This window comes from Nelumbo nucifera, chromosome 3, assembly GCF_055504915.1.
Source record: "Nelumbo nucifera cultivar China Antique chromosome 3, China Antique-T2T, whole genome shotgun sequence".
Lineage (NCBI taxonomy): Eukaryota > Viridiplantae > Streptophyta > Magnoliopsida > Proteales > Nelumbonaceae > Nelumbo > Nelumbo nucifera.
Genome location: NC_142651.1, coordinates 89,965,003 through 89,984,642, shown reverse-complemented (window position 1 = coordinate 89,984,642; position 19,640 = coordinate 89,965,003). Strand labels below are relative to the sequence as shown.

At 36.9% G+C, this 19,640-nt stretch overlaps 1 protein-coding gene across 1 annotated transcript; it reads right to left on the bottom strand.

The window, feature by feature from the left end:
• Positions 1-7,340: 7,340 nt before the first annotated feature.
• LOC104590542 (protein MEI2-like 2) lies at positions 7,341-19,117 on the bottom strand. Its single transcript, XM_010249253.3, has 13 exons — positions 18,738-19,117; positions 17,389-17,430; positions 17,065-17,208; positions 16,511-16,980; positions 12,027-12,185; positions 11,812-11,928; positions 11,544-11,695; positions 10,472-10,563; positions 9,334-10,285; positions 9,141-9,225; positions 8,958-9,026; positions 8,499-8,675; positions 7,341-8,087 (listed from the first exon to the last, which is right to left on the bottom strand). Exons 2-13 carry the CDS (start codon positions 17,417-17,419, stop codon positions 7,959-7,961), a joined length of 2,577 nt encoding a protein of 858 aa, XP_010247555.1. The 5' UTR covers positions 17,420-17,430; positions 18,738-19,117; the 3' UTR covers positions 7,341-7,958.
• Positions 19,118-19,640: the final 523 nt, after the last annotated feature.

The following is a 19,640-nucleotide window of genomic DNA, read 5'->3' as shown; positions in this document are numbered from 1 at the left end:
GGTGGATTCGAGCTGAGCCGAGCCGAATAGTACCAGGCTCGAGCTCGGTTCGAGCTAGAACCTTGAGCTCGAGTCAAGAGTTCATAAGCTCGAGCTTGGCTCAGCTCAGCTCATTTTATATTTAAAAATATTTAGAAAAAAAAATATTTTATAAAAATAAAAATATATATAATTTTTTTTATTTTATATTTAAAAAATTAAGATTTATAATAATTAATAATTATAATATTTTTATTATATATATATATATTTGAGCCGGCTCATGAGCCGAGTTCTAGTAGGCTCGAGCTCGGCTCGTTTAATAATCGAGCCACTGAATTGGGCTCGAGCTCGAGCTTGAGCTCGGCTGAAATCGAGCCGAGCCGAGCTCAAGCAGCTCGTGAAAAGCTTGGCTCGTTGCCATCCCTAACCTTGACCATTAAAGATGGCCCGCGAGAACGTGGTGGTGTTAAAGTCCAACCCAAAGGGGTAGCTGTGTGGCCTTTGGCCATGTGACAAAATGTTTTGGATGTCAATAGACCGGTTTTGGATTGGACCCCATCCAGTCCAAAATCAATTTGGACGGACCAATAAGATATATTGGATTGGACCAATCCGGTCAAAAATATTTATTAGATTGGATTGGACATGCTCCATTCATAACAAATTTATATTGGATTGGGTTGAATTAAGCCAATATCTGGTCTATTGATATAAGATAATTAAGAATATATGTGTCAATTGACCAGGTTTGGATTGAACAGGTTTGGATTGAAACCAATCTAAATCAAAATGAATTTGAACAGATTGGATGGTCCAAACATTGAATTAGACCAGTCCAAATTGGTCCAAAACATTCATTGGATTATTGGACCTGGTCCATTTATAATGGACTCACATTGGCGGATTGGACCAAATCCAATCCAATTGACACCCCTACTAGTGACAAGACTGAGGTGGCAGATCAAATTGCCAATGATGCTACTGACCTTCCTACCAAGCCATGATACTCAATCCCTTCTAGTCATAGATTGGTTAAATAAGGCCTTAATGCAGCTTTCTATTCTTGCATGCTGGTTAGTTAAACTATATTTCAACATGGCTCTGCTAGCACAAGACAAGCTTCTTAGGGGTGCTTGTCACTCTTGCTCACTTCTTTTTCTTTCATAATGTCTAAGTTTTTTTTTTTTTTTTCACAGATGTACTTGGGTCCTCAAACACAAATTTGAATGAAATGAAAACACAATTTTGTTCAACTTATCCATTCTCTGTGTCATTTACAATTCTGTAATGCAGAGAAAAAGGCTTCAAGTTGAAGCCTTTTGGGTCTACCCCTAGTTCTATGTGTTTATGGGTTGGCTTGGTTTAGGGCTTATGATGTTTCAAAACTATTAGCTAAGGCCTTTTGGGCCAATATGTAGTTTCAAGTGTCAAGTATTGGCTCAGCTTTATGTTATGGAGTCATTGCTCGAGGCCTTTCAGGCATATCCCTAGCTAAGGGTGTTAATGGACCGGTTTTGGATTGGACCCCGTCCAGTCCAAAACCAATTTGGATAGATTGAACGGACCATCAAGACATATTGGATTGGACCAATCCAGTTCAAAATATTTATTAGATTGAACCGGACCTGGTCCATCCGTAACAAATTTATATTGGATTGGGTTGGATTAAGCCAATATCTAGTCCATTGATATAAGATAAGAATATATGTGTCAATGGACCGGGTTTGAGTTGAAACTAATCTAAATCAAAATGAACTTGAACAGATTGAACAGTCCAGACATTGAATTGGACCGGTCCAATTTAGTCCAAAACATTCATTGGATTAGATTGGACCTGGTCCATTTATAATGGATTCACATTGGACTGGGTCGGATTGGACCAAATCCAGTCTAATTGACACCCCTATCCCTAGCTCTAAATGTCAAGGGTCTATGGTGTTATTATACTTTTCAAACTAGGGCATCTTGAAGCTCGGAGGGAACTCATTCATAATTTCCTTGGTGAACATTGGCTCCTTGGAAATGCAAACTTCTGCAAAAGCCCTTTAGCAATATTGGCAACTCCTCTCAATAGCATTGAGCCATTAGCACATGTCTTGGATTTGAGAACCCAAGTCGTCATCTCTCTTGCCTAATTTTGGGAACTAATTGCACTTGTCTCTAACCAAGTTGGACTTAGCATGAGAACACTGATGTTGGTTCTAAGGGCCAAGGCATTCCTTGGTTGGAATTCAAACACCGGAGCATTCAGGGTTTTAGACGTTCTAAGCTTTGCTCTATGGAGAGTTGTTCTTGGAATGGTGAGGAGATGGTAGTCAATCGTTCTAGCCCTACCAATTGATTGGTAGCCTCATCCCACACTTTGCCTTGGGGAAGGCTAGTTGGTTAGAGAAGTTGCACCTTGGTTTGTAGTGACAAGGTCCTCAAGGACCATGAGGTGGAAAGTTGAACCTAGGGATCACAAGGTAGAGATACATTGTTATCGATGTGAGAGTCCTTTGGAGAGTCATTGCTAGAGTTGTCAAAGTGGTTCTTCGGAGGAATTGTTGTTGAAAAGAGAGATATGTAGAGCTGAAACTAACTTTTTATTCAAGTTTCCACAAATGACGCCAATTTGATATTGTTCCAGCTGAGGTGAAGGAGCAAAGTAGATGAATTGTCTTATTGAATTGGTGGAGATATGATGATCTACAACTTATGAACATAAACATTAAAGGCCCCGAGGTGGTTCCCTGGGGAGGAGCACTCTAACACTTGAGTTACCAAAGACAAGTAAATGGTTGGCTAGGCCGAGCTGGTTAAGACAAGATGGACTTAGCCAGATGAGCTAAAGATCTTTAATGAACAAAAGAGCTTAGAGTAGTTTTTGGTAGCTACAAAGCGAAGAGATGTTTAGTGGCCCTAAATATCCATATTGATACTTTGAATCATGGTATTAATCAATACTCATCAAAATATCACTCATAGATGTTTCTATCATTCCCTTATGTAAGGTATTGAATGGTATTACTATTAATTATTTAATTAAATTTTGATTTAAGATAAATTCAAATCACTTGCTCTCATTAACTTAACTTCAATGTTACTCCCATAGTTAACTCTTATAACCCCCTTGATAGATCAGACCTCATAACTACATATTTAGATAACTTGTTGATATCACATTAATTTCAAATCTTTACTTTTGAGACACTAATTTTTATTCATGTCATATCAATTGGAGAATTGATATTTTTTGAATATTAATGAGATGTATGAGGGGGCAATAACCAATGTTAGAACACTAGTGGATGGGACTTCAGATTTTACACTTTCAACACTTAGTCCTCATCCATTTGCACTAATCATAGATGAATTTACTAAGCACATTCAAGAAGTTCCATGGTGCATGTTATTTGTGGATGACATTGTTTTCATTGATGGAACTAATGAATGACTAAAATGCAAAATTAAGCTTATGGACAAATGCCTTAGAAGCAAGATGTTTTAAAATAAATAGAACCAAAGTAGAGCATATGACATATAAATTTAGCAATAATAGGTGCATAAATCACGATATAGTTAGGATTGAGATCAAGAGATAACTCAAGGTGACCATTTCTGATGCATTGGTTCAATAATTTATAACAAGGGAGAGATCGAGGAGGGTGTCATTTAAAGAATTAGAAAAAGAATGGGCAAAATAGAAGGGTGCATCCATACTTTTGTGTTATAAGTTAATACAACTTAGATTAAAAATAAAATTCTATAAAATAGTTGTAAGACTTGTTATATTGTATGGAAGTAGAGTGTTAAGAAATTAAGAAACAACATGTCTAGAAAATTATTGGGATTTGTGACCTTAACCAAAAGGGGAATGAATTGGGTATGGATTAAAAACCTCCCCAAAAAATTGAATCTAAGCCTTCTTGATAAATAGAATAGGTTGCAAAGGAATGAAAGGCTTAAAGAATACAAAAGCAATTAACTAAAAGGATGAACAATAACTCCAAAAGCACTTACAATCATTGTAAGTGTGTTGCAAGTGTATGTTTGTGCAACTTAAGATTACATTCAATCAAGTAAAGATACAACAAATAAAATTAAAGGGTCACTAAATGAAATCTCAAGAACAAATAGATAACTTCTTGTAAATGAACTGAATATCAAATCGATATAGTTAAACAATTAATGTAAACAATGAAAACAAATAACTGCAACAATGGAAATTTAAAGTAGTTAGCAGTTAATAAATGTTAGTACGCAATGAAGCACAATAATTGTAAAAGATAAATGCTAGTAAGTTAGTAGAATATTAATAAGGCTAATAGATTAGTAATTGCACTAAATATTAGTATCTTGTAGTTGATAAGAAAATAAACAAAAGTAAAGAGCAAGAACCGCAAGAATACTAGATATTCAAGTTTGAACAGAATGTTAGTAATGTTTGTAGCAAGTAACTATATAAACTTATAATTAAACAAATAAAGCAAAAAAAAAAAAACAAGAAAATAAATAGTACGATTTTATAGAGGTTCAACAAACCCTGCCTACATCCTCTACCTTTAGAAACCCTTTTAAGGATTTCCACTCACTCAAACCAATTAAACTTCTTGGATGCCAATAAAGACTTTTTACAACTTTAGTTTTTTCAAGGTTCCTATAACTTTGGATAGACTTATGAGTTCTACCCTCACTTAGTAGAACTTTGCAGGTGCTTACCAAACCTAAACTAGTAGATCTTCAAGGTCTCTACCAAACCATGATTGGCCTTTTAGGTTCCAATCAAACCTTTAATGGTGTTCAACCCTAAAACACCCTCTACATTTAAATGATATTACAACATAGCACAGATAGGCAAGACTAAAGCCTCTTAGTAGGCAGATATAACAAGATACAACTCAAACTATTCAGATGCAAATGATAACAAACTTAGATGCTTAACCTAGTAAAAAGATTCAAAATAGCTTGGTGAGATTATACAAACACAAGGGCTTCTTAGCTTTTCTCACTCTTGAAACAATTGAAGCTCATAACTCTTCAAAAACAAAGACTCTTGCAAACTTGCTCTCAAAAAACACCTACACACTATATCAATGTTTGCAGAGGTTGATTTCTTATCTTTTGGATTCAAGCCAAAACTTTTAATTTGTAAATGATGGAAAACAAGTGACTATTTTCTAACTATTGGAAGATTTTTACCATTCATGGAAATGATTTAAAGTGTCATCAAGAAGATAAAGGCATACCAAAAATAGAACTAACCATTATGCCTTCAAAGGGTCAAAAAATAAGACAAAGTAGTTGATTATAATCAGTTAATAGTCACCTGTTAGATGAAGGGAGGAATCTTTTTTCTTTTCTAGTTGACTAGTTATTCCAATCAACCGATTGATATGTGTTTTCAAGCTTGGCCTATCAAAGGTAGTTGACTATAGAATAGTGCAAGGGCATTTCATGTCTCAACTGTCATGGGTACTCGACTATGATTTTTTGGGAAATCAACTACATCATAGTGTTAGCTGTTAGGGCATTTCATGCCTCGATTGTCAAGGGTAGTCAACTATATATTTCTGGATAATCGATTACATGTATCCAACACTTAGAAACCTTAGAAAAATTCACCTAAAGGTTTGGGGATCCATCATTTGGCTTTCAAAAATGATTTTTAACATTTCAATTCTTGATTTTAAGTTCAAGAAGCCTAAGAACCAAACATATTCTAGTCAATTGATCTCTAAGTTGATTTCATTGAATTTGCTCTTATTGAGCATCTTATGTTATATATCTTAAGCAAATGATTATAGAAAAAAAAAACTTAAAAGATGTGACACTTAGACCATGCACTTGATGCTTATTTTCTCCATGATGAATTGTAGCAAAAATCTTCTTGAACTGCTTCAAATCCTTTTTAGCCTTTGTAATTCATTCATTCTTTTATTTTTTTGGAGCAATCCTCAACTTTAATGAAAATGGTGATGGTGTTGGTAGTGTTTAGCTCATTCAACTAAATTAAGTAATGTTTCCACTTCTTTTTCAGCAGGATGCTTGTAATATATGTATCTCAAAGAAGTTTACTTGGATTAGCTACATACTTAATACACTATTAATACTCTTAATGAGTTCATTATCCAAACACATTAAAGCCAAAAAATATAAATGTAGCAAAAATGAGAATGCTAAGGTGCATGAATGAAAAACCTAAAAAAAATATGATAAGAAAAATGAAGTCATCCACACAAACCTAGGAGCCTAACCAAAAAAAATTAAGAACCTACGAGTAGCTCTAATAGATGATAAATAAGAGAAAGTAAACTAAAATGGTTTACTTACCACATAGAAGACCACCAACAGCTCTAGTTAGAAGAAGTGATTTGTCACAACTTACAAGTGATAGAGGCCAAAAGAGCTAGGAGTAAACAAAAAAGAGCATAGGTAGCTGTAAGAAATAATTTAATCACTAATGCTCCAATGAATATGGCCTTAAATAGAATGGATTGGTGAAATATCATTCATGTGGCCAACCCCGTGTTATTGGGATAAGGTATGGATGACGATGATGATAATATTAATGATGAGATGTATACTCATCAATCATCATCATCACCATAGATCTAACTTGTATTTATATTGTTTTGGGTAACTCATCCAATTAATTTTCTCAACAATCACATCAGAAAATGAATTGTCTCATTTGGGCTCAGTGTGGCACATATTTGGTCTCCGCAAAGATCGCAACCAAGACAGTTTCATATTTTATTGATGCATTTTCCAAGCATATCCTCATAGAACCCTTATTGTTCTTGGACTTCCCCGATACTCCCCTGGGTGTATCAGGGTTCTGACCAGTTCACGGGGTGGAGGAATCTTAAACCAAGCCCCCTAAACCGGTTTCGAGAAAAATAAAAAAAAATATAAAAATAGTATGACATCACCCGATACCCATACCGATGTATCAAGCATATCAATATTTTGAACCTTGCCCAAGATATCACAGATCATTCCTTGGTAGAAATGCATGGATGAAAGCAACGTGGGCTAGTGATAAGTTCTCTTTGCCTTTTGATGTATTCTTTTTTAATTGATCCGCATACCAATAGGACAATAACCAAGGTTCAAAGTATCGATACGATACATATATCGGCCACATCGTATTGGTACTTAAAAACGGCTGAAACATCTTTTGTTTTAGTTTTTTTTTTTTCAAATTTTGATTTTTTGGGAAGCTTAAAACATGTTTTTTATTATTAAAAAAAGTTGGGTGTCCAAAACACCTGGAAACAGACGTTTCGGACCGTATCTTTTGATACATACGCCCGAATCATACTTTAAACCATGACAATAACCAAAACAGATGCAATAAAATCTGATGCACGATCTGTACAGAATCGAATGTCTCGTTAAATACAAATTTGCCACAGTTCAAAAGACAACAACATTGAACACAACATAAAAGCAGGGTCTGCCATCTCCCCTCTATACAATTTTACTAACAGCCCCTTTCACCGCCCCTAAAAATTTCAACTTCAATACAAAATGTACCCCCCATATAGACACCGTATTCATATTTGCAAATATAATCCAACCCCATCCCCGACATTACAATGACTAGACAAAAAAAGAAGAGAGAAGTCATGCACCAACTGGTGAGATGTGTGCATTTGGCAGCAGAGAGAATGCACACTTTTTCAACTGTATGCTTCTTCTTCACCTTATTCTCTTCCCTTAAATATCAATCTGTGACTCTACACAAATAAAACACTCCCTCTGCTTCTTCCTTCAAAGCATTTCTTGTGAGTTGTGAATTGCTCTGGGCACAAACTTCGCTCAAATAGTGGAAAATGCCTATGATACAGACATTAACAATATTTTTTGCTTTTTTTTTTCTGGGTTTTCTCTTGCCAATTTTATACACTTGAAATATCTACGCAACAGTTAGAACTCATCGCTATCATCTCATTTGAGTTGAGAGCAAGCTGCCTTCTACGTGTTTAGTGTTAACTCTTCTCTAGTTTCTCAGCCAAGCTACCCTTTGGAGGGCTTTCTGGTGAATCCCCCAAGTAAGAACCATCTGGCTGACGGATACGGATATTCATAGTATTGGATGGGAACGGTTCTTGGATGATCTACAAACACAAGAAAACATGAAACAGTCGGTGAATGCTTCACCCAACCTCTTATTTTAGGAAAAAACACAGCTTACACACAAAATCTCATGACATTTAGACGGGATAAGTGGAAAAAAGAAAATGGCAGAGAAATGCTAACAGAGAGATGTAACGATGGTGATCCCTATATCACAAAAGGGCTAACCATCCTATATTTGCACAAGTATCTTTGTTTTTTGTCTTTCTATGATTCAAGAGATAGAAAGCTGTTGCAGTTCTTTAAAAAATTACCCAAAATTAGAGAGACCCTTAGTTCTTTAAAAATTATTTGGATGTCAACTTCAGCATTCCATGAAAATGTTTGTAAAACATTAGCTTTTTTGTCAAAATATCACAAGATAAAACAGTTTTTTTAATTACTAATGTTACCTGATCACCATCTGAGCCCTCTGAATGGAATAGAATTGGACGACACCGTTTGTCTTCATTCATCAAGCTTGAATTCTGGAAGTGAGTAACAAGGGCTGCCTTACCCTGTATTCGAGCATATGCCAGAGAAGCAACTTTCTCACTATTAAATTTCTCCCATTTCTTCCCATTGAACGCCTGCACAAGTATTAGAAGCCTAAGTTAGACCGTAGAAGATTCTGCTATGCACATATTACAATAGAAAATGGGACCCCTGTAACTCTTTTTCTGGCAAGTGAGGTGCCAGTCAGGCTATCTGGAAACTGGAATTAGGATGCTATGAACTCTCCTCCCAAGTAGGGTATCATATCGTTAAGACATGCAAATTAAGCTCTTCTATTTTCAGTCCATTAAACTTTACATATAAATAAATTGCAAAAAAAAATCATCAAAATCATTCAAGACTAAAGAGCACTGTACCTCATAGAAGGGGATAATGTGGGAAGGAGAGACCATATTGATAAATGCATAACCCACATTGCATTTATTCTGCATCCACAGAATATCATAAATCAATTGCAGATCAACTGATGCGCAGAAAAAATTACAAGAAAAAGAAAAAAATAATAAATAATTCTCCAAAATACCCCAAAACAAAATTACCTTAAAATCAATTGGCAAGTAGAGAAAATCATAGGTACCCCTGTGATTTTCATCAATGGCAGCCAGCAGCATCTTTGAGGTGTACCTGGTGAAAAAAAAAAGAAAAAGAATTGGGATATAATCAATGAGTTCAATGTCTGCAGCAATAAAGAGGGCCACCCATACAATTAAGGACATGGAGGACTGTTCTTACTTGTTAGGGATGTTCTTGATCATTAGGGTAGTACGAGTATCTTCTCCACTAATGATCTTATCCAAATCTAGCTGATATTGCTTCTTGCTATCTAGCTGGTTTCCATTGTTCTCAACACGGCGACTACGCCCCCGTTCTGCCAAACCCTCTATGCTGGTTCCAGGGCCAGGATATGGCCCACCCCCAAGGAACATAGGACCCAGCCTTGGTGAAGACATCATTCTGAAATTGGGTGAACCATTTTCTGAAATGTTTCCTGATATAGGAACTCCACTATTCATGGCAGCACGAGCACCAACATTCAACATGTAACCCTCATTGCGGTTTAAACCCATGCCTCCAAAAGCCACTGGGCTCATGAAGGATGTATCTGGGGACTCAGGGAAATATCCAAAATGCCTTTCAAAAGGAACACCAGATGGAGCAGATCCAACATGATGGTGATGATGGTGTGATGAACCAAGGAAAGACCCATGCCGACTGGAGTAAGGATAGCCCTGCCCATGCCCATTGGATGTATATGAATGTCCCATAGATGGTGTTGGCCATGCAGAAGAGTTAGTATGTTCTGAGTAAGGTGTGTGATTGCCCCACAGAAATTGGGGACCTGACAATGTTCCAATACCAGATGCATTTGAGGTTGATGGACCAAAAGAAGAAACAGTTCCAGGACTTGGGCTCAAGGTTGGCTCTTGAAAGGAATGAGATTGCTGATAGGCAGTTCCATGTGTCGAATTGTTATTGGCAAATACAGAGTCCACATGGGTAACCCGTCCCTGGTCCTTACCAATAGGTGCAATCTTCATAGAGTTTGATCCAAGAGGAGGCAGAATGGAAGCTAAGCCAGGCAAATGATTGCCATTCATAGGATTAACTGTTCCTAAACCAGGAGACTGACTCAGACCTTGCAAAGGGCTATGCTCAACTGGGCTGCTAAATTGGGCCCAGTTACCTGTCATAAATTTGGAACTCAATTCAGTTTTTAATAAAATTCAAATTTACAACAGAAACAGGACAAATATAATTGCTTAAAGTTACTGATAAAAAAAGGACAAATAGTACAAAATAAAAGAAACACAACGGATCAAGAAGAGATTAAAAACGGTCAAACATGACCAAGAATTGAAGGAGAACCTACCAGGAGGGGAGTTAGTAATTGGTGAACCCACTTGATGTCGAAAACTCCTAGTTTCATCTTGTTCTAGCTCTTGGCTCAATTGCTGCATCAAGCTGAATACAAAGCAGTGCTTTTGAATTTTAAAATAGTAAACTAGAAAATCAAAGAGTAGGAGAATAAACCAACAGTCAATAGACTAGAACTTCAGAGTAAGAAATATCAGCGTGGCTTGACACTATTCTACACAATGCACACAAATAGCAAATGGAAACCACAGTGATAATGATAAAAAAAAAAAAAGAAAACAATGTTGCCACATCTAATGAGAAGAATTCAAAGTGCAAAACTTATTCTTTCCAAAAACAAAGAGATCCAGAAGTTTAGCAAGTCATCTATTCATAATAAGAACTGTTCCAATAAAAATAAAATTGTCTAAGCAATATATAATAAAATTAATGTTTGAGAAAATCTTTATCAACTTAGAAGTAACCTGTGTGAATCTAATTGCTCATTAACATGGTACTGAATACAGAAATGTCTCATCATTGTCAATTACTTTTAGTTGGCCACATCAATTAAATATTGACCTGCTAATTTATTGGCCATGGCAATTTTATAACTACCATAATGAAAATTCAAATATTGCAGCCTGTTTAGTTTTGCATGGTTAGAATGTTTTTAACTTGAACTATAAAGACAGCCCAACTTTGACAAAGGATAAAAGCATCCAAGTTGAGTTTAACAACTTGGAGGGTCCTAGTTCTATAGATTCAACACCCTGCTCCATCCATTTTAAGACAACTCTCCATCCCACCACTGTCCCTGGATGTTGAATTGTTGATAATTCTAATGAAATAATTTAGGAAATAATCTTGAAATGATTAATGAAAAAATGTTGAATATTTTACCAGTAAAACAAAAAAAGACTTGAATTACTGAGGAAATAAGGCAGGGGTAAATCCAATAAAAAAAACAAGGCAAGGGTAAAGGGACAGGTCAAGGAACTATACAAAAAGATAATAAAGTTAAATGGTGCATAAGCATAATTGTCTGTGTATTAGAGAGAGAGAGAGAGAGAGAGGGTATTACGCACTTCCGGCGTGCTCCACCAGGTCGGCTAGGTTCAAGTTTTATGCGTTTCCCAGCAATGTCACTCCTATTTAATGCCCTAAGTGCTGCTTCTGCAGCTCTGACATCATAAAATTCAATAAATTTATGGTGCCGCTTGTGTGGTGTCTCCCTGATCTGTGCTTTTAATGAAACAAGAAAACACCCAATATCCACAGGTTAACCACTTAGAAGAAATGAATAGAAACTAAATAAAAAAAATATGAATAGTGTATAAGAAAATAATTTTTCACCTCTTTAACTTCCCCATAAGCCCCAAAAATCTGACGGAGATCATCATTTGAAACGGATGGATCCAAATTGAAAACTACAAGAGTTCCTTGATTAATATCCTTATCTGATGGGTTATCCTGGCATGGGGAAAAAATGTTAAGGCATGAAACAGGTAAATGATGGTAATTAAACATGAAAGTAACCTAATTTGAAAAGTACAAATTTTGTTTTGAACCTTTGGGATTGAAAAGTGAATGTCAAGTTTTCTCCGTCGCAAGGGCTTATTTTGTAGTGCACGCATAGCCGTCCGAGCAGCCCGGATGTCATAATAAGAAATCATCACAAAGCCCCTATGCTTGCATGCAGTATAAAGGGTCCTTATAGCACCATATTGCTACAAAAGAGAGCAATTTCACAATATCAATTAACATCTGAATTTGAAAAATAAAAAGAACATTCTGTACCAATAAGCATGGATCCATAGAAATGATTGGGCTGTTTAGGAATCACGCCACAAGTTTAATATGATAAATAGGAAATTGCAACATGAACAACAAAGAGGAAGTTGGAAAATAAATGATAACCTATAAGCTTAAGAGAAATTTTCCCAATTCATTGAACACAATTTCACTAAAATTATCTTCTCTATGGAAAATTAAAAATGCAATTGACAATATGAAATAGGTTGGAAATATGCTAACCGGCTAATATGCAGTAACAGTGATGATGCCAAAAAATGGAGATAAAGAAATTTTGAACTGGGGATGCTTGTTCCTTAGCTGTGTCAGGTATGATGCTTGCCCAGGTAATTCTATTCAGTTTTGGGAGGACATTTGGGTTGGAGATCTCCCTTTGAAAGACCTTTTTCCTTCATTGTACTCTGTTTCCTTGTATAAAAATGAGGTGATCTCAAAATTCCTTCCGTCGAATTTATCCTTACCAACTTTGTCTTGGGATTTTGGTTTCTGTAGAGGATTAAGGGATGAGGAAATTGAGTGTTTGTCTACTCTTCTATGTCTCCTTGATAAGGTTTGGTTGGATCCCTCGAAACCTGATAAAAGGATTTGGGCCATTCACCCCAAAGGGTCTTTTTCTTATGGTTCCTTTTTCAAATTCCTCTGCCAATCTCCCTCTCATCAGAGTTTCCCTTTCAAAGAAGTCTGGTGTAGGCCGGTCCCCCCCAAGGTTATGGCTTTGTGTTGGGTTGGGAAGTGTGGCATGGTAAAGTAAACACGATGGACAACCTACAAAAGAGAAGACCCGTCCTTTCTATTTCACCAAACTGGTGCATTCTTTGCAGATCTCATGGTGAGGATTGTAATCATCTATTTTTATCTTGTAGTGTCACGGCAGAGCTCTGGGCTTGGCTTCTATCTTTGTTTGGGTCTAGTTGGGATATGCCAGCAGAAGTAAGCACAATCTTTAACCCTTCTTTCTTCTCTTGGCCCCATAAAAGAGGAAGGAAAATGTGGAGATGCTCACGAGCAGCATTGTTATGGACAGTATGGGAAGAAAGGAATGCCAGAATCTTCCAAGAAAAAGGAAGAAGCAGTCAAACCTTAAAGGACTGCATTTTGTCCAGGTCATTACATTGGTTAAAGACTCTAGAATTATTTAACCATTTTACTTTTACTGATTGTTGGAAGGATTGGAAGTCGGTAGCAAGCTGTTCCTCCTACAAGGGAAGGGCAGTGACTAGCTGGGTCCCCCCTCCTCTTGGTTCTTTGAAGCTGAATTTTGATGGGAGTAGCCAGGGTAACCCGGGTCCCTCTGGGATGGGAGGTGTACTGAGGAATGAGGCTGGAGAGGTTGTCTTAATCTACTCTGGCCCTTTAGGAGTTGGGAACTCTATCTGGGCAGAACTGCTAGCTGCAATACAAGGAATACTTCTTGCAAAAGAAGTGGGCGTGGAGCAGCTTCTGATTGAAGGAGACTCTAAGACAGTGGTGGACTGGCTAAATAATCCGGAGGATGTCACTTGGGGCTACAAAAATGAGTTGAAAATTCAAATGGCTGACAAGAAATATGTCTATAACAGTACAATGGGTTGGGAGATCAGCTAATGCTTTTGCTGATGTCTTGGCAAAACAAGGGATAAATAGGGAAACATTGTTCTGGGCGCAATTGTAACTATTGTTTTAATTTCAACATTCATGTTTTCTCTGTTGTAGTTTGTGTATTTGCTGTTTGGAGAGGCTGCTCCTCGTGCCTCTAAGGGGATCTTCTTGTATCTATTCATTATTTTAATGAAATTGATGTTATTTATCAAAAAAAAAAAAGAAATTTTGAACTGGGGATGGTTAAAATTTACAAGAGTCCTAGCATACCCAATATTTTCTAGGGATCACACACAAATCCGCCTACTAATCTTGCAATATGCATTATATGCTTGCACAATGAGAGTAAGCGAAAATATATGAAGACACAGCTAAAGAGAAAGTAAATATATATATACCAGCAAATAATGAGATTCTAAATGTAGAACAAAACCTTTCCATATGAATTTCACCATTTGCTCGTTATGGTACAAACATACTATTCTGTCAAGCAACACCCACTTGGGCCAGGCTTGAGTATGAATGCAGTACTGGGAACAGTTGGAAGTCTTGATGCATATTGACCTATATCCAAGATCTAATACTCAGCCACCTAAGTGTAGAACATATTTCAGATAGGGGTGCAACTAAGGCACCCAAATTGAAGATTTTCTACTGTTCAAGATTAACAAATTGTCAATCCAAGGCTGTCCAAGTTGTACCCCTAGTTTCAGCAAACATTACCTGCTTGTAATTTTTCCATTTCCTCCCTGTGTAAGGATTACTTGTCATGCAGCTTATGCCAGAAACCTACCATGAAATGAAGTTCCCAATTATTAGGATCTTTCATTTCCTTGTTAGAATGTGAAACGCATAAAATCTCAACCACAAAGTTAGTCATTACTGAATTCCCCTTTAACATTGTCAACCTGTAACAGAGATCCATGCTAAATTAAGTATCTAAGCACTATGGACCTCTGGAAACTTTGATCTTCCATTACTTCCAATTCTGTAGCATACTTCATTAGATCTTTAAATAACAATTGTCTTTTCCTCCAAATGCTAACTTAACACAAGATTTAGACCTCATTACTTCCAAAGTGCAAGGCACACTGGCACAAGGTGATGCATGCGACGCATTACAAGGTTAATGTGTTGGGCAAGTTGGATTGGGTCAAGGTGGGTTTGGGTTGGGTTCTAGCCATTTAATTTTATTTAAATGGGTCATTAATGTGTCAACAGATTAGATGGATAGATTGAAGCTCAACCCACATCCATCCTGCCCATTGCCACCCCTCACCCCAAAAAAGCACGCATCTCTCACTCTTCCTCTCTTCCCTCCACATCCACAAACCTCTGTGGTTTTTTTTTTGTTGATAAATGATAAATCTCTGTGGTTTTACTAAATTATTTACAAGATCTGCTCCATTCAACCTATTTGACAAGATCATCTATGATTCAATAACCATTTTTTTCCAACCCTAAGTCCCAAATTGGCACCAGGCAGTTCACAAGGGTTGATCTAACGTTACAAAATTAATTACATACATCAGCTGTTTCATCTGATATAAATGACCGTGTTTCTATGCCTTCTTCAGTTCTATAATTTTTTCCAGATTTTCTCTTCTTTTTTTTCTTACTAAATGCAGTAAGTGAATCATGTTAAGAGTATGAAATATGAACATGATGATTGAGACATCCCCATAGTCTCATACTCAATACAAGCAAGAGGAGGGAAAGCAAAAAGGCTGTAAGGACCTGCCAAAAAAACCTATAAGGACATCAGAGTCATGAAAATTGCATTGGAAAAAAGTTTCAACATGTGATCCATTAGAAAAACAGATGCCACTACGTGGATTTTTCTGAAGAATACAAGGGTTAGATATATGTTCTAGAGTACCTCAGGCTCAGATCATCTCTGCAGTTCAGTAGTCAAGTTATATTTTCCCTAAAGGTATCCAAGGCATATGTCCTAACTGAAATTCTACCCAAGTACCCATAAAAAATATTCCAAGTTCCAACCAAAATTCCATCTTTCCTTGACAAAAGAAAATTAATCTCAATATTTAACAACCATTTGAGAAGACTGAATAATTTATCTATGAGATCTATAACTTAAGATTCTTTAATCATATCTATTTAACTAAATTGTGTTGCAAAGATTCTACCATATGTCTGCAATGAAAATTTATGAATTTCTGTAGTCAGTTATTGGCGCCAGTTGGTCACCATTGGGTGATTACTTGGAGCTTTTTTATGAAGAATGTTGTAATTCCTTATTAAGAGTTAGCCTATACTGTTGTAATATCCCCTGTTCCTGAAATCATCAAAGGTGGGGATTCCCTTTTCAACTCTTTATCACTAAGAAAATGCCTTGCCTGAGTCAGTGAGCAAAAACACATAAGGCAATAAAACAAAAAAAAAGGAATTAAAACCTGATATAAGGCCCAACAATTTGTAATGTTACAAACCATTTTCTTTCCCTGGGATCAAGTGAACCTTTGAATAAAAACTCTCCCCTCATAGAAAGAATAATGCAGTAGCAAGAACAATAAGAGGAGAAAACCTTCAACCAATAAAAAATGTATGGAAATAGAAACTCTATTCATTAGCAATAAAAAAGAAGAAACTAATGGCAAAAACAAAAGTTGCCACAACCAAATTGAAACAACATTTCACTAACCTCAAACAGACTTCTCAGTTCTGAATCTTCAACATTACTATTGATGTTGCGCACAAAGAGTGTTCTAGAGGGATGTTCCCCATATGGATGCTCCCCAGCAACAGTTCCAACACCATTCGGAAGACCATACTGAGTAGCCCCATTGCCAGCAATGCCATCATTTAAGTTTACCTTTGACATACCCATACTGAGACTCTCCTGAGGATCAAAATCCATCTCCATACCCCCTCCACTTCCAAAAAGGTCATAATCTTCTAGGTCCTCCAATTGACTAGGCAACCCACTAAGGTCGAAATCATCCATTATGCCAGCTAAGAGTTCATCTTCATCATCAGGTAGAAGGCTTCCTATTGCATGTGACCCAACATCTTCAGTAGGATCCTTACCTTCCACATCTTGAGGTAGCTTATTTAAGGTGGATGAGGCATCATCAACAGATTGACCCCCATGTTCCAAATCTGCAAAGTTAACTGCACATTGACAAATAATAAGTTGAAAATTCATTTATGGTACATAGTTTTCTATAGCATCTTCAGGGGAGAGCTGGAACATACACTTTTCATGTGGAAGAACAGGTAATGAGCATGAAAAGAGGCTAGCATCACTTGAGGCATTATATGCAGCAGATCCAGATGGAATCCCCCATGCACCACTTCTCACTTTTTGAGGAATATTTACTGATGGTATCTTAGAAGGACCTGCAACAAACAACAAGAATAAGTAATAGACCAAAGAAGCATGTATACATGAATTTGATGATTTTATCTTTTATACTCATTGACATGCATGCACCTGCATGTATATGTTGTATAATATCAATTGAAGAAAACAGAAAAGACTCCTCATTAGAAAGAAACATAGAAGACACATAGAACTACCTGAGAATGAATGATCTGAAGACTGCTCCATCCCACTGACTTCTGCAAATAGTAATAAAATGAAACACCCCCAATGTCAGATGTCTCTTTGACAATCATTTCACGGATCCAATTAGTGAATATAATACTACTAAAGATGAAGCTCATATCCCATTGTGTAATTATACCATCAAGGGCTAAGGGGAAAAGACACAGAAATGAACTATGATATGAAAGATAAGTATCATGCACATAAATTAAAATTTAATTTTGCAATTCACATGGAAAAATATTCTCTTTGTGAACCCAAAGAAGAAATTACTGCAAAGGATGAAGCTTTCATTCCATCTTGTAATCATACCACATTGATAGATTTTTTTTTATCAATGAATATAGAGAGAGAAATATTAGACCTGACATTGATAAACATAACTAACTATACAGGACTTCCTTGTAGACATTACAAAGACACTAGATAGAAAGAATGCCTATTCTCGAGCAAAGAATGAGGTTTGGGATCAGTTAGTGGCTAGTTCTGAAAAGGTTAGCATTCAGGAAACCCAAGATTGCCCTTGAAACCACATTCATAACAGTGTTACCGAGAAATTTAGTCATGGAGATGAGATACAACCGATATCTCAATTCAAATTGAAGGGCTTCCCCGAAGACAAAATCTTGTTTCAAACAAAATTTCGCTACTTATAAATATAAAAGCTACTAATTTTTTTTCGAAGATGAAGGACAAATCACATTTCTAGAAGCGCGCGAAGGAAATGGCGGTTTCTCAGGAGTTGGGACATAGGACCGACCTTCTGGAGGATACCGAGTCGGATGAAAACATTCCTATGATACACAACCAGAAAACTAAATAGAATTGAAAAAAGAAAAAAAAAAAAAAAAGTAGCCTGAACAAACCATCCGCTTAGAACCAGAGAAAGTATGAGCAAACAAAATTACAAGCAACACAAAGCAGAATACAAGGAGACCGAAAATAGGAAGAGCAGGAAGCTTATGTTCATCATAAGCTCAATCAGTCTCTGGTTTGCACGGTAAGGTTCATAGTATCAGAAAAGCTGAGCAAACCACAACTCCAGCAAAAATAATCATAAGAAAACTAAAAAAACTTCATCAGCCGAAAAAGGATCTTTTTTCCCCTGCGAACTAAAGACACGACCTTTGCCCCTACCCTTCGCTGTTTCACGCCAACAGATCACTACTTTATATAACAGTTGAACCGATCACAAACCGAACCAAATTTAAACTCCCCAACAAACATGTCAAACTAACGGAATTTTGCATTAATACACGATTAACCAATCAAGAACCAGTAAAAATCTCTAAAAGAAAGAAGAGAAGCAAAGATCGCCTACCCCCAATGGATCACTCGTGAGCAACCCCTCGGACTCCAAGCTCCGGGACAGGCTAAAGGAATCAGTACAGAAAAATCAAGAATTCAGTTAATGAAACCCTAAATTGGGAGGACGAACAGTCGAAAGAACGCCATTACAGATGGATTTTCGAGAGATTCAAAGGAAATCTCGTCGTGATCGAGAGACAGAAGGAGGGAAATTCACGTAAGAAGAGAGATTCTTTGTTTCTTCTACTCCTCTACTGGGTGCTCCCTCGCCGGAAATAGTGAGGGAGAAAGAGAGAAGAGTGAGAGAAATATATGATTGGAGGAAGAAGAGAAGAGAGAATGATTGAGAGAAGCTCTGAGGAAGGGACTCCCTTTCTCTCTCCTCTCTCCTTCGAGGGTCGGAGATTCAACTGTATTTGAATCCAGTTTGGCGTCCGTTGACACAACCTGGCCCCCGCTCCAAAAACCAGATTAAAATTGGGTTACTAAACGACAACAAAAAAATTGGTAGATTATTTTCAGAGATGGTCTCTTTTACACCCTGTCTTTTGCGAAAATTACAGTCATGCCACTATCATCAATTTGTCTGAGAACTTGAGACTAGCGAAGGAATCTCTACACGACCCATTGACTTACACGTGGCAGGAAGCTTACGTAAGCCATCGTCCAAGGTAACCAAGAGATACTTGGCTAGCTAGCTAATCATAATAAAGTACATCAGCTTGACATGTGGGCCCCAGTGCGAGGCTCACCTCACCAATACAGGCCCATAGGCTTTAACGCATCAAACTATCTTCAATAACTGTCTAATTAACTTAAATGAAAGGCAATCAGTTGCGTAAGGACATTTTTCTCATCTTAGTGCCGTAACTGCAATAATTTTTGCAAAGAAGTAATGCAATTTCATTTGTACTAG